Raw genomic sequence first — 24,358 nt, forward strand, 5'->3', positions numbered from 1 at the left:
AAGGGACCCCAAGGATCATCAGGTTCTAACACCCCTGCCGTATGTGGAGCCACCAACCTCCCCACTTAATACTAGACCAGGCTGCCCAGGGCCCCATCCAACCTGGCCTCAAACACCTCCAGGGAAGGGGCATCACAACCCCTCTGGGCAGCTGTGCCAGCACCTCACCACTCTCTCTGTGAAGAACTTCCCCCTGAAATCTAATCTAAACCTTCCCTCCTTGAGCTTAAAACCATTCCCCCTTCTCCTATCACTATATATCCTAGTAAAAAGTTGATTCCCCTCCTGTTTATAATCCCCTTTTACATACTGGAAGGCCGTCTCCAGATCTTTGAGCTTATTTCAGCCTGCTTTTAGAGAGAGGTCCAACTTATTTTATGCATATGTTATGTAGACAGCAATGAAAGAAGTTGTTATACGATGACTCTACCATGCATTTCCAGGTGGTAGACAAGACCTCAGCAAGATGGAGTAGTGTTTGCGCAGAAGAGTCTGAAATTCCTACACTATTCATCTAAGGAGTATCCTGATGCTGCAAACCCAATTTGTTGAGCTGCAATAACAGTAAATATTTCTGCAGTAGAAACAAACCAGTGTGAGAGATGAACTCATGGCCCAGGCCTTCCTATTCCCATCTCAGTACAGCTTCTCTCAAATCAAAAACCTCAGAAAGAACTTTTATTCTTTCTCAATCACCCTGCTGGTAGGTGAAATACTTTCAGTTTTTACAACGCCGCTAAAAGATGAGGCAACTACAAAAATAAAAAATATGCAGGAAAACCTAGGACAGCAACAGTGGCACAACATGCTATTATATTCCCTTCACTTGAAACAGCGATGGAGGGTAGCCTGGGAAGGTTTGTTGTTATTTTTAATAAATACTACTCAGCTCTATAAAGTAACAATGGATGAACTACAACAAACATTCTTGAATATCTGTACAAGGCAGGAATTTTCATTCCTCTACAGAAATCCAAATTGTCAAATTTCCGATGTGTGTAAAACATATGGGAATTCAGTATAGACTACCCAAGAAAAATAAAAAAGCTATTTGTTTACTTGATTTTGGAGGTGAGACGAGAGGAATGTAGCATGTGGCATTTTATAATGCTATCAGCATAGGCAATAACCAAGATTTTCTAAGACCCAAAAAATTAGAAATAGAACTCTATTAGAAATAACTGGAACACAATAATGCAAAGAGAAGGACAAAACAGAGCCTATGAAAGAAAAAGTTATAGATTATAATCAATTAACATGATTATAGATTATAATCAATTAACATAAAACTTCGGGAAAAAGGGCCTCAGTTCTGCAACATACACACAGCATGCTGAATTAAAAGCCAGAAAAGAAAAACCAATGCACTGACAGCAGTCACCACCTAAATGTAATGGAGAAAAGAGGAATGGACAGGGTAATTTTTAGTTAGTTACTAGACATAAGCTCTCCTTCTCGGATTGTGCTTACTCAAGACAATCAAAGACAATCCAATTCTGTGGACTGGCACACACCCTTAGGTCAATTTCAGCACAAACTGCAACAGATTTCTGCCACTCACCTCTCAGAACAAGGTGTTGACTTGCTACTGCACAAGCTTTGGCTTTCAGCTTCAGAGCCTATGCTCCTTCCGCCTTCATCTTTTGCAATTGCGATTTCTCCTTTGGTAGCTGCCCTGATTATCTTCCTGATGAAAACGGGAAATAAAAAAAATATATATTGTAGAAGTTGCAAAATTTTTCCCAGAAACAGCAAACTGGCTGAAATACCACAATAAAAAGTGCACATTCTATTCAATTCATGTCTGAGCTCTGAACAACTTGGGATACAATAGTCAACAATGTTCCAAATCTGGACATCGAGGCGACTCCTATGAACAAATGCAGCATCATATTTACAATAAGCAACCTTAAGACACAGAACACCAAAATACCACAGAATCACAGAATAAAATGTTCAATACTTGCTTTGAACTAATAGTGCCTTTTGTGAAAATTCTCATAATTTTACAGTAGATACACAGCAAAGAATTTTGATCAAGTATGTGTATTTTCTTGCAGGAAATTACACCATGTGTGTTTTTCCTTAAACATCTCTTTGCAGTTTCTATACTTGTACATAGCAATACCTCAAACTTTCTGAAAACAGCTCCCCCTTACCCTACCTCACCCTGCAATACGTGGTTTAAAAAGATGGAAATGAAATTAGGTGTAACTGAAAAGTCACACTATGCTTCACAGACTTACAAGCAAGAGTGTAGTAAGGTTTCCCACTATGCTAAGTTTAAGGAGTTGGCCCCAAAATGGCTTTGCTAAAGCAAATTCACTCATGAGATATACAAACATGGAATCTGAGTGAGGAATAAGGAGCAAGGAAGGAAGAGGAAAAGTAATGAATTACTCCTAAGAGAAGTGGCCTATTTCTTGTAGAAATAAATTTATGGGGAATGTCACCATCAGAAAATATTCCAAACCACAAACTAAAAAATGCTGGAAAAAAATAATTAAAAAAAATAGACAATGAAAATAAAACAAAAACAATTCATTTCTCATGAGTAAACATGACTAATGGATTTAAGTAAAAAAGGATCCGAAAAATAAATTTTAAGGCACTCTCCCTATAGCTACCAATTAGCATGGTTTAGAGCAACGTCTAGGTTTCCCCACAGTAAATTCTCTGAGCTGGTTCCTTCTTCACCTTCATTTGAGAAGCCAGAGGTGTTCTGATGTTCTTTACCCCATTATTAAAAAGAGAAAAATACTTCACATCGATTTCCTGATTGACTGGAGGAAGGAACTCCATACACACTACTCCTCAATAGTCAAAGAGGTGTAGAAAGACATCTACCCACCCTATGTTTGGGATCCACAGCTCTAGTCATGACATGAATGTTCATCCGATTTTAATTCCCATTCACTGAACTTTCTCAGGTTATGTTTGAACATCACATATGCAACCATATATTCAATGCATCTGTCCACGTCCCCTGAGAACAAGTGAGCGCTCCTCTAAGGCCATGGCCTAAGTGGGGTATACACTTCATAGGCTGTAAAATGACCACCATCATATCTCTTTATTCACTATCACACAAAAAGAGCAAAGGAGCACTGCTTGGTTGTTAGACTAAATATGCACAACTAGAAGCCAAAGGGAAACATGACTTGTAAATGGAAGCAATGAGTATACGTAGAAAACAGGCCTTTCTTGAATTTGCTTTCTTAGCAAACCTGCTTATAGAGACCCTCTGCTATGTCAAATATAAACAGGAATAATCCAGCGGTTAAATTGGTTTTTTTTTTTTTCTGTTATGTTTATAGCTGAAGGGTAATTACAGCTGCATTTCCTCAGAGACAGCAGTCTAATTATAGGAAGCAGCTTTGAATTGAAGACTCTTTCTAACTCTGGAAAATTTGGGGCTGATGTGTACTGTTGGAGAGTCTCAAAAGACAATCCGATTGACCACATGCAGCTGTTATGTGATTTATCACTTTCCAAAAAGAAAAGGCTTTACCCTATCTTTCTAGGTCCACCAAAGATTGATTTATGCCCAGTTATGGAGGAGGTTGATATTCCTTTTTCTTCATTCTCTTGGTGTTGATCTTTGAATGTTCTTTCTTCATCCTTACTGGAAATTGTATCTTCAGTGGAGGGGAAAGAAAAAACAACAACAACAAAAAAAATATCAATATTTAAACAGGTAAAGGCAGCAAATATGAAACAATCTGCAAAAATAGGTTTTCGATTTTTCAGTATTAAATGAAACCTCATGATAAAATATCATACAAAAACAGCTGGGAAGGTTCTACAGTTTTGCTGTTTAATAAAGGAAAAATCAATTTCAAGTAGTTTGAAATGTTTTTTCCTATCAGCTTTCCTGTTGAACTATGCTTCTGAATTTATCGCTGACGCTACAGTTAATAATCAAAGGACTTGAAACATAATTTTGCAGTGTAAATCATTTTTTGTGTTGCACGAAATAATGTTTTCTTAATTAAAATGCAGGCTCAGGCTCATTTGGGAGCAGATGGTGGAAAAAATGGCTCATTTTTTCAAATATGTCTATCAAATATAAATATATAGTAAAAAAAAGTCACAAAATACCAAAATATATAAAAAAAAAGAACACCAAAAACATTAGACACATCAGTCTGACAGTTTCTGAAGCATACTGGTAGTGGAAAGATCAGCATTTTGCTAAGCAGTGTATTTGCACCAGAAATTCTTGCAATGGCAGTGAGCCATTCCTTCCCCTACAACCTGGCAGTAAGTACCACATTCTTACTGAAAGAAATGAATGCCACCTCTGAAAACAGGCTACTTACATACCAACTTCTGCGATCAGGGTGAAATAGCTACGTGAAGAGGGAAGCGTAAGGATTCAGGCTGAACTCCTATTTCTTAATCCAGTGGTACCAGCAAGGTACCACAGCAGCTCACAAACACTACGTGCTTGCTTTGCTCACTCAGGGCAGCAGAATGTTTTCTTTACGTAAGAGCACAGGTGCAACTTATTGGAGGTATCCTGACCAAAGGTACCTCTCCAATCTCACATGACTTTCCAAAATGGAAATCATGGATCACGTTTTTTACACATTACCATCATGGATAAGGGAGACAAAGATGAAAAATGGCTGATTACTGATTATGCTTACATCTTCTACAGTGAAGAACGAAATACAACACAGGTAAAACACCCTGGGAACATGACTTGAATGTATTAAGCATATCCCCTACCTGGGGACTTGCGCAGGATGGACTGTCTGACGACATCGGTTCCGAGATTTGATTGTTTGAAGCGCTTTGCTCTCTCTTCAAAGAACCATTCTCCTGTCACTATTCTTAGTTGTCTGTATGGGGAGAAAAAGACAAAAAGCCCCTAAATGCAGTTTTTCCACATGTCAGGACTGTTATGAATTAACTATGTGTGTGAGGTTCAGAGTTCAGACAGAACTTTTGCCTTTGCTGTTGTTTTGGATAATGCTGGTTTTTCTGGAGGCAAGTGGAAAGATTTCAAACCCTTCTGCCTATATTCACAAAAAAGAAATCCTGTATCATCATTGCTGTTTTCCTTTGGTATGTTTTTGATGCTAATTGACAGCATTTCTTTGAACAAATTTCATGATATTAAAGCATCACCGCTTCTGTTGCCCCATCACAGTTGATGTACAAAAAGTTACTAATTACAAATATTCTAAATGGATGAATAAATAAATATATACAAAATCACACAAAAAATGATTTGGCTCCAGGCACGTTCCTACTTACTTAATGTCCAGTAAGAAAACTCGCTAACCTATACCAGAAAAGAAACCATTTAGCCTTCCTGGCATGAAAATTTCTACAGATGAATTTAGAACACTGATCAATAGCTTCAAAAATAATAATAATAATAATAATAATAAAAAAATCCAAAACATGCACACAAATGAGGTAGAAGAAGGTTACTGCCTTACTTCTTGTTGCATATTTCTAACGGCAAAATCATGTATTTTGTATTCACATTTAGTCACTATGCAAGGTGTTAAATAAAATCTCTGCATTTCCCCTCAGAAATGTTAAATTACTTTTTTTTTTATATATGAATATTGGAGTCATTGTATTAGAACCTATTTGGTATGAAAACCAGTTTATTTCCCAAACGTATTTTCACAATTCATTTACAGCATGCACTTCTCTGTGCAGTTATTTTTATATCAAGATTTACAGCAAGTTTAGTGCTTTGTATCACACAATAAAACTGTCATACCCTCAACTATACCAGTGTATTCTACTACAGTATAGATGTATTATACCATCAACATGGCTCACTCATTTTTCCCTCAGTTGCTCCTAGGTTTGACCACAGAACTCCCCAAGTGTCATTTTCCCCTTGGATACAGACTTCATTTAAGTTGTGGGTAGAGGTAGAAAGTCCTCCTCCAACATCCATCTCCTGGAAACCATCTGTAGTCAGCCAATGCGAGTCAATTGGAGCAAGTACAGAGGCCTCAAGCTTTACATTGGACCTTTGTCCTTAACACAGCCAACATCATTTTTTTCTTGGCTTCCCAGCCTCTGCTAGCAGTCCTTTTTCTGTGAAAATGTCCATACCTAACAGATTCTATAAAAATTTCACATTCTAATGAAATAAGGGGGGAAAAGAAAAAGCTCTGTACTTTTGACTTTTTAGCACACTAGTAGGGGATGGGACACATGCAAATGTATTTTTCATGTATGCTGAACAATTCATAGGAAGGCTAGTGTTCATATCATCGTAATCATTCATGCATTGCAGCAATATCTACAAAAATCTTTTTTGTTCTACATGAACGGAAATGATTTCAGATTATATGACTGACAAAGCTTCTGACTTGAGGTTTGAATTTCATAATCGCACTTGACATTCTGAAATCAAAACTGAAGAGCAAAACCTAACCATCTTACAATGACATTATTTTCAGGCATGAATAGTTATGACAAAGGCAGACTGTCTTTCCTACTAAGATAGCACATCTTTCTTCTATTTCTGATACCAAACCTAAATTAACCATTCCATCTAGATAATTGTTCCAGTGGTAAGAGAATCAAGAGCATATATATAGCATTACCTCACATCAGTGCTCCCAGGTCTGTTCTCAGTTGTTTTTAAAATGGATTCAGGTTCCATCACTACTGTAATCATGGTACGTCTATGTATTTTATTCCCTTCATCAGCTAGCACATAGAATACAAACTTAAAAAAAACATGTTTACAAAAAAAATATTTAGTCTGGGCTTCCTGGATGTATGACAGATGTTAAAACCAGGAGCTTCAGAAAGAAGGAAACTAGAGTTATAAATTTTAACAGTAGCAATTTTTGCTTGATTGCACTTCCCTATTCTCAAAATATCTAGGAAAATTTTAAAGAAAATCATGCTCAAGTAGCTACGTTTAGTACAAAATACTGTAGGTATTAGGTAAACTTCTTATGTATCATAGAATCATAGAATAGCCTGCGTTGAAAAGGACCACAATGATCATCAAGTTTCAACCCCCCTGCTATGTGCAGGGTTGCCAACCACTAGACCAGGCTGCTCAGAGCTAGATAATCACATCCATGTGTGAGAGGAAGTACACCTCGTGGTGTCACGCTTCTTCCTCTCTGATCTCCCAATAAACACATAACTTCATTAACACATTGCCCAGCTTCCAAACAATACAACCTGTAGCCTGTCCCTACCAACAACTCAGCTTGCTATTTTCCAATCTCATTTTTGGAAGACACTTCATTGTTAAATGTCCAATTATAAACATTCAATTTAAGATGGAAATTCCGAATTTTTACTTTTTTTTGAGGGAAAAAAAAACAACAACAAAAAATCACCACTACCACCATAACTGATAAAATAGTCTGTTCAATCATCCAGCCTAACACTCAGAGTAGAGGAGAGAGCCTTAGTCCAGCTTTCTTCTCCTCTCCCATTGTCCAAGTATCTCACTTCCTCTCTGGGAAGTAAAGTTGGAAAAAAACAGCAAGACTAAAGGCTGGACAAAGTGCAACCTACAGATTAATAAGCAAAACATACACACCCATCTTTGCATGCATTCAACTGCGCAGAATACTTTCTACAATATAAATTAATTTCAGAGTAATTTTGATATATCGTGAGGCTATTAAATAGAAAATTGTGATTCTATTAAAAGAAAGCAAACGTGCCTGGAAGTGTGGGGGGAGGGAAATCTGATGAACGTTTTTATTCTAAAGCATTTGAAGTATCTATTCTTAGGCTCCTAATGTGAATAACTGTCACAATGATACTGAATTTTCATGACACTTTGAGACAACATAATTATTTCCAAGAAGGAGATAGGTCTCCCATTACTGCCTAATTCTATTGTAATAACTTGGGCCACCTAGGCATCTTATCTTGCTGAAGAATTCAAAAATAAAGGCACTGTTCATATATATCTAGACATAATCATGATGAAAAACACAGCATTAAGATGAAAAACCAGAAGGCTGCTTGAAGAACATGATTTTAAATCAAATGTTAAATTTAAAACACAAATGAATCACATTTTAAGATGATGCAGGAAAAATGTCACCTTGATGGAAAGTTTCTCTTCTAGCGCCTGTGTTTGATAGGTGCTGATCACCCACCTGTTTCTTGCATGCAGGGAATGGAGCAGAAAACTTCCTCTTTCACCAAGTGCACTGTTAGACAAAGGCTCATTTTATCTCATTAAATGCTACAATATCTCATCTCATTAATAAAGACTATCTTATTCTCTACCCTCAGTGACAACAGACCACAGAATATGAGAGAAGACTTGGCTCTAGCTCTTCTTGACCTTTGAATAATTAATCTTGCAACTTTATGTTCTAGCTGGCAATAACTCTGATGACAGAAAAAAACAAGTTACTTCTCCTTGTGGACATACTAATGGAGTATTCGTCCTCTGTAACTAGAAACTGCAAGGCAATCTACATATAAATCTCAGTCTGTTATTCTTAAAAATCCTAACAAACGTCTCTCACTTTTTACATCCAAATTTCTTTCCTCAAATTCACTAAATCTCTCTGAAAGTGGTTTAGAATGTAATTAATGATTTGTAATGAGCTTCCCCATCATCATCTAACTTTAGTGAAATAGTATTAAAAGGTACTAAAGATTATTTGGAGGCATGGAAGAGATTAAGTCAGACTTGCTCACTGCCACATGAAGACAGAAGAACAAAGAGATAGATGTTACTATTAAACAAACTGGTACCTCATCCCTTCAGCTACCATTATGCTACCATGCAACTGTTCAATTTGTTCAAAGAACAATACTGTGTTTTACGAAAGGAGTATCTTGAGATAATCTGATCTTCAAGTCAATCAATGTGCTTTCAAATTGGCCTCATCCTTTTTTTTTTTTTTTTCTTCTGATTTTTATTAATTTATTTATTTCTGTAGCTGGACACAAACTCACTCTAAATATTAAACTGATGATATTTCATCACAGGCTATAGGACAGAAATCCCAAACTCTCGTTCAGTGAGTGGATAGGCTGGACTCAAGACAGTCAGAAACAAGAAAGGGTCAAAATGCATTAAAAGAATCAACAGACCAAAGCTGGCTGATATTATCAACACTTTCTTTTATTGCCCTAAGATGTCTTTTGTTTCAGCAACCATTTTGGATTGTTATTTGTGCAGTTCAAGTGATTTATCCAATAAATTTTGCAATACTTAAGCATCTCTTTTGTTAAACACAGTAGATTCTCAGTATACAAATTTCTTCACTGACACCAGATGTACTGCAGCAGGCTTTCCAAGAAAGACTTACTTTTGAATGTGTTCCCTCAGATAAGTGAGACTGTGCAGTTTACTGCCACTACCATCACATTAAAGCAGTAGTTAATAGACATTCTTGTGGACGATTATGGCAGAGCAACCAATAATTAGTATAGCAACAAAACCAAAGAGAGTTCATGAAGGCCAAGAATCCTTCCCTATCTTTTAAGAGTGTCACAGCGTGTACAACATACAGCCGTTACAGTAGGTGCTAGTGTCTGTACTGCTGTTGTCTTAAACACCTTTCGTGAAGGTTGCTAAAGGAAAGTAAGTGTAAAGAAAAAGGAAAAAATCCTACTAGGTTTTGCAAAGTCACTAGCATGGTGAAACAACTCAGTTTAACGGACTCAAACACTGTATGTAGAACAATGCCATGTAACTAAAAGTTTTTTTTTCTCCTTCTATCTTTTGTTTCCTATTCATGCAGCATAACTGCCTCTCTTAGCACTGGTTTCTCATTTTCTTGTCCTTGCCTTCTGCCTTTCAATCTTGTCAAAGCTTCTCTTTCTATTAACTTCCTAAATGTAATTCAGAAAGCCTAATAATCCTAATTTTCCCTGCCTTTCTCATTTAAGTAAAACAGAGGAAAGCAAAAAATGAAAGAATTTAAAGTAGAATTATGCGTAGTGATTGGATTTAACTGATATACTCATCTGCATCACCTCTACATTATCCATGCAGAAGATAATGTGTTTTCTTAGCAGCATAACAAACGTTTTACAGATCATTAACTGCCATTATAGTCTTACAAAAACAAGGTATAAAAACAAAAAGAAAGGACTAAGATAGATTTGAATTTAGTAAAGATACCTAATGTTAGGGTTGTCAACACTTGAAACAATTTACACCATGCCTTTCAGTAACTTAGATGCAAGCTTCAGCTGGAGTTCATATTCAAGATGATTGCTAGGACCACTGCTTGGCATGCAGAATGCAACACAACCACACACATTTTGAGAGGTGGCCTCATTCACCTTTCAGCCACAAAACAGAACCAACTACTGATGTCATCATTCCTGAGACAGGTTTATGTAGCCTGTTTTTAAAACAAGATTCTGCAGCCTCTCCCAGTTATATGAATAGTTTTTTCATACCACCTACCCTAAGTCCTTTCATTGCAATTCAAGAATCACATTACTTTTCTTATCCGAAGTCAGTATGTAGAACAGCCTGTATGCATCTACAACACAGATGCCTTTTGTAGATTCAAAATCCAGTTATTTCAACTTCTCTCTTGCCTAAGCCAAACATTTCTGACTCCCTTCATTACCCTGGAGGCACCATGTCCTAGGCTCGTGATCATTATTTTCCGCTCAACCTTCCCCAGCTGACCAACATGTAACATACTACACAAAATGAGGCAGAGTACTACATACAAAAAAGGACTGTATCATGTATTTTGTAGGCCAAAATTCTGTTTGCACATCCTGAGTGATGCTGGACTTGCCCACAGCAGCATAAAACTGCTGATTCATGTGACTCACGTTCAGTTTTTCATTCAGTGCAATACCCTAATCCTTTCCTAAGGAACAACTGCTTAAGCTTTTTTTTCTCATTCTGTGTTTCTGAATCTGTGTTTTTGTCAAAGTGGTATTTGCACATGCCTGTAGGGAGCTACCACTTACTTTTTCTTCAAACCATTTCTCTAAATTATAGAGAATTTGAGCCCCAAGCTTGTCCTTCGACATGTCTGCAACACCTCTCAGTTTCATGTCACCAGCAAGTACAACTGGCAAACTCATCTGCTGCATCATCTAAGTCCCAAACTAAAACACTGAACGGTAAAAACCCAGGGAATATTCTGCTCTAAACTGCTGTTTATTTTGACAATGAAATGCCAGCAACTACTCTGACAAGAGAGCTTTGTAGTTCTCCAGGCACGTCTGCAATTACACTGACAGAATTTATTCCAGAGCACAGTCTCCCTTCTTTATAAACTCACGGGAACAGTATGATAGAAGCTATCAAAAGGCTCACTGAAGTCAAATTACAAGACATCTATGCATCCTCTTCTATCTGTGAGATTTGTCACCCTATCAAAGGAAGAAATTAAACAGTTTATGACATTATTTGTTCTTGAGCCAGCTCTTACTCGTCATCCTGTCAGCTATTCTTAGCTCTCAAACGGTACCGTGATCGTTTGTTTCAGTATTTTTAGAGAAAATAAAGGTAATCTGACAGGGCCAACAAATTCCATGTTCTTTCCTCATTTATTTTTAAAAAACAGAATTGCATTTGCTGTTCTCTGTCATCTCACCTAGACTTCATAATGACAACGTCTGAAAGGCACAGAATTCACATCACCCCAGAAATTGGCTGTGCAAACTACAAGGAGAACAGCCATGCCTCTAACAGTTTAACATTTCATAAAATCAAGTGCTTGAATGTGACTCATCTTAGAAGAGGTGAAATGATGTCCTCTGGATGCGCCTGCACCAATGCAGAGCTTACAGCATCTGGCTAAGCTGATGTTAAGAGACACAAACTCTAAACTCTCTGCTCTGCTCCATTAATCTTTCACTAACTGTCTAGGTAGCCAAAGTCTGACATGACTACCATTTTGGGTTCACTTTTTGATACAATTTAGAAAAAAAGCTTTATTTTCTTGATCTGTAAAAACCAACCAACCAACCAAACAAACAAACAAAAAAAACCACCAACCAACAAACCTACAACAACAACACAAAAAGAACAAGCCCAAACTGCCCCTATGGAATAACCAAAAACTTCTCCTAAGAAATTACCGATTCTTACCCTTTTATCATGTATTTTCCTTAGATATGTAACTTCCTTATGGATGCGGGAGCTGAAGTGTAAAAACATTAGGTTAAATAAATAGGTTAAATACCCAAGTTCTACTGCACAATGTACCTTTCCTTCAAGATTACCTTACTAAGACTAGCCACAAAATTCCTCCAAGTATATACTCCTCCAAGTATATATTAACTAAGAGACCTGGAACACGTAACACTGGAAAACAGTGCAGCAAATAAAAGCACCAGAAAAGCTTCTTCCATTGTATAACTGCTATGCTTATGCTCTTGTGCTAAGAGGAGCTGAAACAGTGACACCAGCATACAATTACCTACAAAGAGGTAATCTCTACATGCATTTATAAAAGCTGCACAACTTACGCAATCTTGGCACACACTGAGCACTTCCACTGCCCGTCAGTTCCCACCGCACGACACTTATTGCAGACTCGAAGTTTGCAGGTCTGGCACAGGTCTCCTCTGTCAAAGATAAAGCCCAGGCCTTTCTGACAGCGAACGCAGACCCTGCTGTTGTCCTGTTGGCAGTGTCGGCTTCCACCTTTCCTTTTCACTTCCAGAAGCTCATTTTTCAACTTCCTAGAAAGAAGAAAATAAAAGCCTTTAATTTACAATTGATTTCTGAGTGTTACTTGGACAAAATTTTTGGAGATTAAGCAATACGTCCATACATATAAATAAGGTCGTGAAAAATATGCTTCACATATTAATTGTATTTTTGACACATATATGACAAAGAAGAATAAATCTATCCTCCAACCTCTTGGATGAGCAGTCAAGAGGAAAATATGCAGTCTTGTGGTAGATCAGTATACATGACTGCAAACAGCTGTACATTCTGGACCACTGTCAAACTATCTTCGCCTGTACGTTATCAATAATTCAAGTCATACTGAGCCCAGCTTGAATGCAGCTCAAAACTGAGATTTTTCTGTGCCTTCAGGTTAGGAAAAGAAAATCTTTCCTGTAACTAGTGAGCATTTGAGACTGTGATAGGGTAGAGTTTGCCACGAATACATATGTAGTTCTGCAGTGGCTATTCAAAATTTCTTAAATGTTAAGAAACAAAACCAACTAACTTGTTAACAGATATGATATCATAGCATAACACCACCTTTCTTTTTCCTTAAAGGAGAATATTGGTTTAAATAACATAACTTTCATGTTACCAGTTCCACTATTGACTCTGCAGGATAAAAATATTTGCATTTAAAGACCTAATTTAAAAACTGCAATTTCACGGGTGCATGAGTTAAGTCCTTAAGGAGAAAAGAATCGTATGCAAAGTGTAACTGCTACTATAACAGCAAAAAAGGAGTTTATCTGATAGTAACAAACATTTGTACCTAAAGACAATAAAAAACGAAAGGTTAGGAGGGAGTAGGTGAGTCGTGTGAAAAAAAAAATATGCCACTGTAATGACCTCTAAACAATCACAGCCTAGTAGTACCAGTCCCCCAGTACAGGAACCAGCTGTATTGTAAACATCCAATTTTGCCATTCTAACATTTGAGCTCTCCTTAATTTTAAAGGAATCTAATGAATCATGCAGTTCGACATATTTAATCTCAAATATTAAATAAGAATTTGTCTTTATCAATCTCCTAGCAATATTAAAGAGAAGACAAAGTCACCAGAAGTCAAATTAATAAGCTGCTGGAGAAAGAATCCTGTAATACACCGAGATTTCTAAGTCATCTATTATGATAGCATTTGACAGAAGATAGCTATTAAGAAGAAAACTGTTACGGGCAAGGATAATGGAATATTTTGTCATTCCTCTAACTGTGAATTCATATTAAGATCTCTCTTCTGTTTGACAAAATACTGTACAGGCATTGGAGAGGAGTTTTGTTGTAACTAGTGCTTCAGGTAGCCCTAAATGATCTAAGTCCTTCCATATAGGGCCTAAAATATCACATTAAGCATCAAAGGAGATAAAAAAAGACAGACTAATGGAAATCTGAGAAATTATCCTACATTAGGTCCATCAAACATGTAAATATGAAAATCTAGCTCTCTGAAAAGATGAAGAAAAAGACGCAGGCAGCAAGAAATACAATTCTACAAGAGTAAAGCCAAGGAACAGCCAGTAGTCATAGCTGTAGGCAGCATCACCCAGCATGTGCAAGAGGCACAAAACATCCCTGAATGAGTCTCACCCCCCCCTACTGATAGCCTTGTGGCTTCAAGAATCACAGGCACTCATCTCATTCCTACACAAATGCAGCACCCAGAGATGGAACATTTGCTAACCCTAATAGCCTTGCAGAAACAAAGAAGTGATCAGAAGCCTTAAGAGAGCCATTTTTTTTTCTTAAAGTGCTTTACCTTAAAGAACACGCATACCCCAAGTTTAGAAAAACTGAATGGTCGTAGTGCTACAAGAGGCAAGGCAGGCACATTTACATCTGAACAGAAATAAAGCACAGAATTCAAGTATCCTTAATTTTATTCTGCCACTCTGAATCTTCCGGAGTTCAAACAGTTGTAAAAAAATTCACTAGAAAACAAAGAAGTCTTCACTCATGTCTTACACGATACCTAGAAAGCAACAGTAACCGCTATTGACAATTCATGAAAGGATGAGCTATTACCAATTTACATTGACATTTCCTCTCATTGTAAAAACCTAGGTACTTAAATCCCTATTTTATAAGCATTTCAAATTTTGCTTATGGAAAAGATTTTTTAATGATAAAAACTACATTAAGAATATTTAGCTATGGAGATACGTTGGTGACGCTGAAAGGAAACAGGAAGGCAGAGAGGGAATTTGCAAAGGAAAAGAGAATTGGAGTGATGAATAGCGGAATGAGGGACAGAACAGAGGAAAGGAGATGTGGGAACTGAGATCATGTTGGAGACTAACATTCACACGCTTCCACAGATCAATGTTTTTCTGAGCAAGGTCTTCATTGTCTCATCTAAAGACTATCACCAGGATTAAAAAAAGCACCACCACCACCACCATCCAAAACGTCAAACTGTCTGTTGGTTTCTTACTAACCTTAGATGAAATCAACTGTATGCGCAGTATAAGCGTATCAGAATAAAGCACCATCAGAAATTCTTTCATAAATGGAAAGGTCTTCATTCCTGAAGAACAGCGGGGCACAGAGCAGGCAGCTCTACCCTTAGAGTACCCTCCTTAGCAGTAGGAGCTACTTCATTCTGAAAACTCTCTGGTTCAAAGATTAACAACATATGGAACTGCCCAATTTCCAAATGACACAGCTGCCAGACAACCAACTTCCTTTCTACCCCCTCCACACAGGGATCAACAATGTCCTTTAACATAAAGTCTCCTTCCTTAAAATATTACTTATAGCCAGCACCGTAAAAAACATACACCATATGCTACCATATACTAATTTGCAGTCATTTTGTGCTTACAAGTCCAAATATATAATCATCAGGTAAACCACATCTCTTGTCACTCAAATTTAAACTTTTGATCTACTATTTGCCTGTAGTTACTACACGGTGTATCTGTGCTAACAGATTCTCCTATGCCGTAATGGAGATAATACCTTAAATTCTTTCTGTGTATCTGTTCTGACTGCTCAAGAGACACCATTTTAATGAACTGAAGAGAGAGGAACACTACATTTCCCTGACAGGAGTTCATGCAGTTCTTGTACAACTTTTGGCAACCTAAATGCTGTGGGAGCAATGAAGGTAATTACTCAATCAAGCCTTATTCTTGTAAGAAATTGGCATTTTCTTTAATTGTTTTCTCAGTTCAGCAATTATTACGCTGGTGTCCTCTCTTCTAAAAGCCTGGCAACTTGCAGCTCACAGCTTTTCTTTGTAAACAAAGCTGTCTAGGAATACACCAAGGTAAGAAAGTGGTGTAAATTAGCAAGTAAGCGTGTCATGTGTGTTTGCTCTGTGACAGCTTATTAAAACCAAGGTGAAAAGTTAGCTCCAGATGCAAAGTGCCGTGACTGTCAGGCCCAGGTGCCCGTGTAACACCAGACCTGGGAGGAGGCAGCAGAGCCACCGCTGGAATAGAGGCAAACCAACCAACAGATGAACTACATAGATTCTTCTGATTTGGTTTTGATTTCATGAATTGTAGTATCACGCATCTAATGCGTGAGGGCTGCTCCAAAAGTAATGCCTCCTGTTTTATTAAGTTGGCCCACAACATCAGTAGCACATGTTGGTGGTATAGGAGTAGAGGCTGAACCTTCGCACCAGTGTTCCATTCCCTTTTGTTGCTGTGTGACAGATGGCAGCAGAGAAGCACTCTGACACAATGGTGTCTGAGATGGAAGTGCAAATGAAGAAAAGGGGTGCAATTGAATTCTTCCATGCAAAAAAAAAAATGCCCTCACTGACATTCATCAATGCTTGTTGACCAACCAGTGGATGTAAGCACAGTGAGGTAGTAGGTGGTGCATTTCAGCAGTGGCAGCAGTGACAGCGAGTCACCTCTGCTGGTGCAGATTTTCACCCGCGCACCATGTAGGCTCATGTTCATTGTTGGTGAAAATGCATAGCTCTTGCTGGTGATTATGTTGAAAAAATAGCATTTTATAGCTGAGAATGTGCTCTATTAAATAGTGTTACTGTGCTGTTCATATTTGTTATAGTTTCCGTGGAAATACATGGGAGGCGCTGCCTTCAGAGCAACCTATGAAATATGGGTTTGCCTAAAAGGAGTCTTAAAAGAACAAAACTTCAAAAATAGTAAAGGGATGGAAAAAAAAAATGAACATTCCAGTTAAGAACAGTCAATTCAGAGTGGATCGACTGACGCGGTCTGGATGCAAATTTCTCCCAGCAATTCTGAAAGTATAATAAAAAAACAACAACAAATATTTGCTCCCCCAGTATGGTTAATTTCACCATCTTTACATAGCTATTTTAGATCTGTCACCGAATTATTTTACCCAAATAATCTTATCATTTGAAAACAATTATGATTATTTGACTGATATCAAAAGAATTACACAATGTTTAAGAAACAAAATGCTATTTTCACAATTAATCTGCAAATTTAAATTTATATTCAAACAACATTTCCAGTTATACAAAGCACACAGATGTAAAAACCTAACTACAACTCAGCATTTATTAAAATGTGTTGCTTTTTTGTATTATCAAAGCTAGAACATAGAAAGAGTCCTTGCTGCCTTCTGTGTATTTCTCACATGTAGGTGAAATATTTATCCATCATATAAAAATACAAGAACAACCACCTGCATTTCAGAATGCAAGTATGAGTAATGGCTATGAATCTAACTCTCGACAATTTCATTACTAGGACATCCTTCTACGCTTACTGTTGCTTCCTCAGTGAAAGCAAAGGCCCTTTCAAGTTATTACAGCTTCTGAAGACAAAGAAACAGAAAAAAACAAAGAAACAAACAAAACCTCACCACTATTACCAACAGAGATTCAGAGTGTAAGAGACAGATAAACGTCCTTCTGTATGGTACACAAGCAAGTACCTTGCCAGAATTAAAAAAGCATTAAAAAAAGGATTTGTTCTTCTGAAGGCACTCCAATAAAGTATGTAACAGATTGCACAAAATAGAATTCCAAAGACAACACATGTTCCTCTGAAGTATACTTATGAGCCATAATTAAAGATATCCTTGCCAAGCTGTATTTGGAAAGAAAAAACTCTGAAGTTTCCCAGGAAGCAGTTAGCCAACCAGCTTTGTATAGCTGTATAACTTCAAAGTCTTTTATAGACCATATTCCATTACTGTCAGACACACTGTGATCTAGTGATAATACTTCAGAAATGCCTTGAATTTCAAACCAACTGGTTAATATAGGTGCCAGAATTATGCATAACATCACAACTCGAGTTAGCCTAACTGGCACTGTATTTCAGATTAACTATGTCTCTAAGATGCTCTTTCCATTTGTACCTCTCCCTTAATCAAACCACATCCTGTGGAGTTGCTATGGGTTCTCCGTAGATTTGACAAAGTGACTTTCAGTATCACAAAGAAAAACAAAACAAAAAAAAAACCCAGGTAAGTAGGATTTTTTAAGACATCATTAAAAGAAAGAAACAAGCAAAAAAAAAAAACAACCTGAGTTTTAACTTACGCATTACTGCCATGTCCTGCATGACACTGGGACACAACAGCAGAAGCAAAAAGTTTTTTATGGTGTTTGGGAAGCTTGTGTTCTGCTCACACTCCTGCACTTAGTACCAAAGCCTTTGACAGATGATTACTGCATGGCACACATTTTAAGGCCACCACCTTCAAAAACTGAAGTACACTGAAATGCTTATCTTGTTACAAAATAGAACACAATGCCTGGAACAAACAGTGCTCCATCTGTTTTCTTGTGTTCTGTTTTCTTCATCTGATGAATGATGAAGGTTAAACAATTAATTTGCCCACTCTACCACAAAGATGCTCCGTTCTTTCCAGCCTTGTACTAGGAGAGAGATGCCAGCTTTAGCCCACTCCGTTTAGACAAGTAGCTATGTTCACTCTTCTAAAAGGGCTGCAAATCAGAAGGGGCATTGCACTTGGACTTGGTTATCTCAAGAGACAAAGCCTTCCAAAACCAGTGGGTAACTCTGCATGGATTCCCAAAATAATTTCATACAAAAGAAGCCTCAGCAGGTGCTGAATGCAAATCTAAACTGCATTTTGGCAAATCAAAGAGAAAAACAATGCAGCCTGGCCTTGGAGGACATGTATGGAAACCAGCAGATGCTGGAAATATTCCCTTTGTAATCCATTGCACTTAGCAGCCTCAGCAACACTGAGTGCTGCATGCTAAGCCTGTTTCTCAGAACCAACATTAGATGGAAAGACAGCAGAGAAGCAATTGGAAGCAGTAGCAACACACTGGAAAAGCATTCAAACCGTTAAGAACTGATACTTTGCCGAACTAACTGAATTGAAGTCATCATCTGAACTACCTGGGTCTCAAACTGCCTCCACACATTTTTCTCTCAACTTTCATTTCACCTTTTTTCCTCTGAAAAGAATACACAAAGTCTATTGAACACTCTGAGTCTCTACTTCCCTCATTAGTGTGTTCGGAGATACACCTTCAGTTTGATTCTTTATGTACTAGTAAATCTAATCACTAAAGTAAATCCTGGAATTTTAAATGTAGTATTAAAGTCAACCAAGACAATTTGGATGTACTTTTAGAGTGAGCCATCAGATTTCATTACACTGTATTTCCACTACATGTTAAGCTTTCTATGACGTTATGAAGATCAAATGGCAGCTTTCCAACCAGTACTGCAGTTCTAAATGATATTAGTTTGAAGGATGAATAGGCAATACATTGTAGGTAAGTCTTATATGAAATAATCACTAGAACAAATTCACTGCTCTTTTTAGAGTAGTTCCCTCTACAAATGGCCTCAGACTGAAGTTTAAGTAGTATTCACTTTCTTTGAAGCAATGAACGCATCAAAATCTTCTATTCTTAAAGGGCCACACTAGCAAAAAAAAAATTTTTTTAAACACATTTTGACTTTTAACTAACTGTGCCATCTCACAACATTGATCCTTCTTCCAAAGCATTTAGGAAATCTCTGAAGAACATGTAAATACCCATATTACAGAATTATATATATATATTTAATAATAAAAATAGAAGTCTTACCTTATCCTTTTATCTTCAACTTTTTTCAGATACTCATCTCTCTTCAATACTCCCAGTATCATTTCCCTTTCATGCTCCAACAAAAACGACAGATTGATGATCTCCAAGTGCTTCGCCATGATTCTTCAGTGACACTTTCAGTGAGTGCTTTGTCTGATCAATTCTTCCAGTGAATTGTGTGCACAGGTCCAAAGGCACTTCTGTGTCTGAGTTACAAGATTCACAGTCAAGAGGTATTTCAAAAAATGCTCCTTTAAGTTAACCAGGTGTCAATGTTGTATTGCTCTGCCTTCCAACTAAACGAGACATAAAGGTTTCCTCTTCGTTTCTTCCTCAAAAAAGCTATTCATTTTTTCTGGCTATTGAATGCCCCTGAGTCCTGGCCGATGCTCTCTGACATGCTGTAGGCCTTCAGACTGGATTCATAAGCAGGTGCAGAATCAGCTTCCTTGCATAACTGTAGTTCAGTGCCACAGAATAGCTGGGTGTATTTATTTCAAACTACCTAAAAGTCAAAAGAAAAAAATGGAAGTGATTTTGACATTACTGTTGTGGTCTGATTTAAGAAAGACTTAATCAAGTACTGGTTTGAAAGCCACCAAACCATAAATGCCTACTTAGTTGCACACCATCAAGTTATCCCAGGGAGTAACTCATGTTTTCTATGTTGTTTATTTACTCTAATGGATGATAATTATATTCCCACAAGGGCTCTCTCTAGTGCAGTACAATTTGCAATTCTCTTCTTATTGCAATAAGCTTAGACGACTGTTTTCACTTTGTAATACTTCCATAATAATAAGGACCAGGTGTGGGACAATCAATCTATTTTTCTGAAATTAAATAATTGAAAATGGAAAGTAGAAAATTAGCTATCTAAGAGGTGGAAAGACTTCAAAGGACAGGACTAACGGTAAGACTCACCCAACAATAAGTATTCTATCTGAACTTCAGCAGGTTACCCGTTACACTTAATCGCAGCCATTTCAGAGAAATGGGAGATTTTTAGAAGTAGTATATTCAATTACTGCAGATTTAATTTAGAATGATACATCTTAGAAGAGCCCACTAAATACAGTGAGAAAGAAGGGTGACTAGTTAATGTGAAGCTTTTTTTGTTTATTCTAAGCAAAAAGCAATTTGAAAAACAAAACAAAACGAAAACCACCGAAAACAGAAGAGGCACCTTGGTCCATACTTGACTCTGTTAGGAGAAAGTCATCAGGAAGCTACTTGAAAAATTCTACTTTGTTTCTTTGCATTTATTTTTGAATGGGAAGACAAACAAAGAACAGCACCAGCACGCTGGACTACACTTAATCTTAGACTCTTGAAAATGGAGTTTCTACTTGTTAAGGCCATGTTATTTGCAAACAAAGTAAGACAACCAACATGTGAATCATATCTTGCTACTGTTATGGCTAAATTCTTCCCCGAACTGCCCAGCAAAGCAGTACTTCCATCCCAGTCAGGTCCTAACATCATGATGTGCTTGGAAGCACAGTGCTCTGGCATAAAATGGAGAGCTAAATCCAGCAACCAGAGAACAAACAAGATGTTTGATGGGTCAGGGTGCTGTGACTTTCTGTTTGCAAATTTACCATACAGGGACAAGGTAGATGGGCAACAGAATTATTTTAAGAATTATACTGAGTTTATTCTGAGATTCTAGCAGCTGGCAGCTCTGCCTGTGGCAGGGGGGTTCGAGCTTCATGGTCCTTGGGGTCCCTTCCAACCCAAGCCATTCTATGGTTCTATGTTTTTCTCTGCCCAAAGAAAAAGAAAAAAAAAGTTTTATTGAAAAACGGAAAACCAAAAGGGTAAAGAAAGTGCAATACAAACTGAAAATGAGAACAACAAAAGTGTTAAAATTGTCTCTGATAGCACCATTTCTATCTTGATGATACACTGCAGGTAATCGGGGTTCTTACAGAAAAACAATGCAGTGGTATGACAAGCAGGTTGATAAAGAACACTGTTCCTTGTAAGATATATTCTGGTACTGAGGAAGCAGGGAAGAGAAAAGCACTCAAAATATTTTTTATACAGACCCTTCTGACTGCACCTTAACCTCAACTTCATGTGTGGACATATTCTGAGCTTTTTTTCACTTAATTCTAAAGAAGCTAGCATTCTTGGCAGAATATCTGAAAGCCTCAAAAATTCCCTTTGGCTAAGCATAACACCCATCCTTGCATATTCTGGGGGATTCTGTCATCAACACTGGGAGAAACAATTTTTTCCCAAATATAAGTCCAGAATTACTAACGTTAACATACGATAGCTGTGTGTGGGGGCTTACTGGGAGGGTTCTGATAGTGGCGGGTGCAGGAGTGGCCTCTGCAAGAAAAGATAAGGATGATACTTGAGAGAAATAACAGGAAAAACATGGAGAGGACACTACATGGATGGATCCATGCATGTGGATCTCCACATGCAGCCATGGAGGAGCCCATGAGGCAGCAGTGGATGAGGCCTGAAGGAGGCACAGCCCATGGAGGGACCCTGCAGGAGCAGCCTAGGCTGGAGCTGCTGCCAGTGGGGACTCGTGGAGCAGTGCCTGAAGGGTGGGCCCCGTGGTACAGAGCTGTGCTGGGGCGGTGCTGGGAGAGCTGCAGCATGTGAGAAGTCCACATGGGGTCAGTTTGGCATCTTGTGGGAAGGACTTCACATACAGCAGGGGCAGAGAGTGACCAGGAAGGAGCAGCACAGACAAAGCATTATGGACTGACTACAGGCTCCATTCTCTGTTACTCTATGCTGCTTGAGGGATTATATTAATTTCCCTATGCAGAGTCTGTTTTGCCCTTGACAGTAATTAATGAGTGATCTCCACATCCTTTTCTCAACCCTTGAGCCCTTTTTCATCATATTTTCTCCTCGAATTCCTTTGAGTGGTGGGAGTGAGAGAGTAGCATGGTGGACATCAGCTGCCACCAGTCTGAAACCACCACAAACAGCAAATCTGTGTTCAGGGCTACAACAGTATACCAGATGCTGAAATACCCCAGGCTTTCTGCTTGCCAGCTATCCAGCATATCCATACCAACCAGCTGATTGACATGAAAGCACAGAACCCACTTCACTTTCCAGATTTTCTTCTGCACTATGAAACTGCTACTCAACACAGAATGAAAAAATAATTGGATTATCCTAACTATTAACTGTCTAACTACTGAAGCTTCTGCAAACATCTCAAGAAAAACTCATGTTTGTTCAGACCAGATTGCTTCTACAGCCGTTACACCCATAACCTCTGCTTAATCAAGAGGGAAAGCTTAGCTTATGCAATGTTTACATCAAGGACATCTTTTAGGTCTGAAGATTAGTTTAGGTATCTGGTATGTTTATCCTATGTGAAACAGAACTAGAGAAAATTTCTCCTTGTCAATATGTTCTATTTCAGTCCTGCCTGATGATACAAGTTCTGTGCTGAAACTGAGTGAGAACGCTGCCTTCCCCCCCTCCATGGACTAATGCACACAAAACATCACCTACTTCCTAGCAGCAGACTATGTTTTAGCTCAGATGCTTTTCGTGGTAGGCATTTCTATTATACGTGTATTTGTAAAACCAAAAGAAGAGCAACAACAAAACAGCAAATTAAAAATTGGCTAATAAGTAATAAGATGCTGCTTCTAATGAAGTAGCACTTAATAATTCCCTGCTTTAGACAACATGCAATTAGAGCCCAGGCCTGTGTTTAAGATATAACAAAAAAAAAAAAAAAGGCACCAGCTGACAGATGCTGAATATTTCAACCATCTTAGAGCTTAAAAACAGGACAAACCAGCTAGCTGTTAGAAAGTGACAATGTCTAAGTAAGCACATGCTCCTTTCAACAGACATTTGATGTTTTATTAAGCAGCCCTGGGGATGTTTAGGAAGTGACACTGTTTTCATCCTAAAACAAGTGAAGATTTTACACAACAGAGCATTTGGTTAATACTAAATCACAAACTAGGAGGCATGGAAGAATGCAAAGCCCTTTAGAAGGATGGGGGTAGTTTTAAATCTCTATTCAGCTTGGGCTAGAACATTAATTTCCTTATTCAGGGTAAGGCAACAACCCACCACTGGACTTGCAGAAGAAATAGTAGGGAGGAGAGGAAGGAATGAAGTGACACAATATAATGAAACCATGTACAAGTGAGCCTTTAGAGCATGTTTTTTGTTTTTCCCTTGCCTTATGGAAGGGGTTAAAGAACTGCTCATTGGGACTGCTTACAGAATCACAGAATTGCAAGGGTTGGAAAGGACCTCAAGAGGTCATCAAGTCCAACCCCTCTGATAAAGCAGGTACCATATAATAGGTTGCACAGGTAGGCATCCAGCTGGGTCTCGAATATCTCCATAGACTCCACAGCCTCTCTGGGCAAATTGTTCCAGTGCTAAATCACCTTTATCATACAGAAATTCTTCCACATGCTAGTAGGAACTTCCTATGTTCAAGCTTTAGGCCATTACTCCTTGTCCTACAGCACTGAGAAGAGCCTGGCCTCATGCATTTGCCTCCCACCCCCCTTTAGATATTTATAAACATTTATCAGATCCCCTCTCAGTCTTCTTTTCCCCAAGCTGAACAGACCCAGGTTACTCAGCCTTTCCTCATACAGTAGATGCTCCAGGCCCTTTATCATCTATGTGGCCTTCCACTGGACTCCTTCTAGGAGATTCCTGC

General features: G+C 38.1%; 1 protein-coding gene across 4 annotated transcripts in view; it reads right to left on the minus strand.

The window, feature by feature from the left end:
* Positions 1 to 24,358, minus strand: part of SYTL5 (synaptotagmin like 5) — a 78,373-nt gene that overhangs the window by 30,281 nt on the left and 23,734 nt on the right. For all 4 annotated transcript variants that reach the window (XM_046911818.1, XM_040665351.2, XM_004934619.5 and 1 more), the window contains exons 2-6: positions 19,678 to 20,182; positions 12,433 to 12,648; positions 4,735 to 4,847; positions 3,512 to 3,638; positions 1,562 to 1,687 (exon numbers count right to left, since the gene is read on the minus strand). In XM_046911818.1, coding sequence (XP_046767774.1) covers positions 1,562 to 1,687; positions 3,512 to 3,638; positions 4,735 to 4,847; positions 12,433 to 12,648; positions 19,678 to 19,796 — 701 coding nt within the window. In that variant the 5' untranslated portion in view covers positions 19,797 to 20,182. The remainder of the gene's footprint in view (positions 1 to 1,561; positions 1,688 to 3,511; positions 3,639 to 4,734; positions 4,848 to 12,432; positions 12,649 to 19,677; positions 20,183 to 24,358) is intronic.

The sequence above is a fragment of the Gallus gallus genome, chromosome 1 (genome assembly GCF_016699485.2).
Source record: "Gallus gallus isolate bGalGal1 chromosome 1, bGalGal1.mat.broiler.GRCg7b, whole genome shotgun sequence".
Lineage (NCBI taxonomy): Eukaryota > Metazoa > Chordata > Aves > Galliformes > Phasianidae > Gallus > Gallus gallus.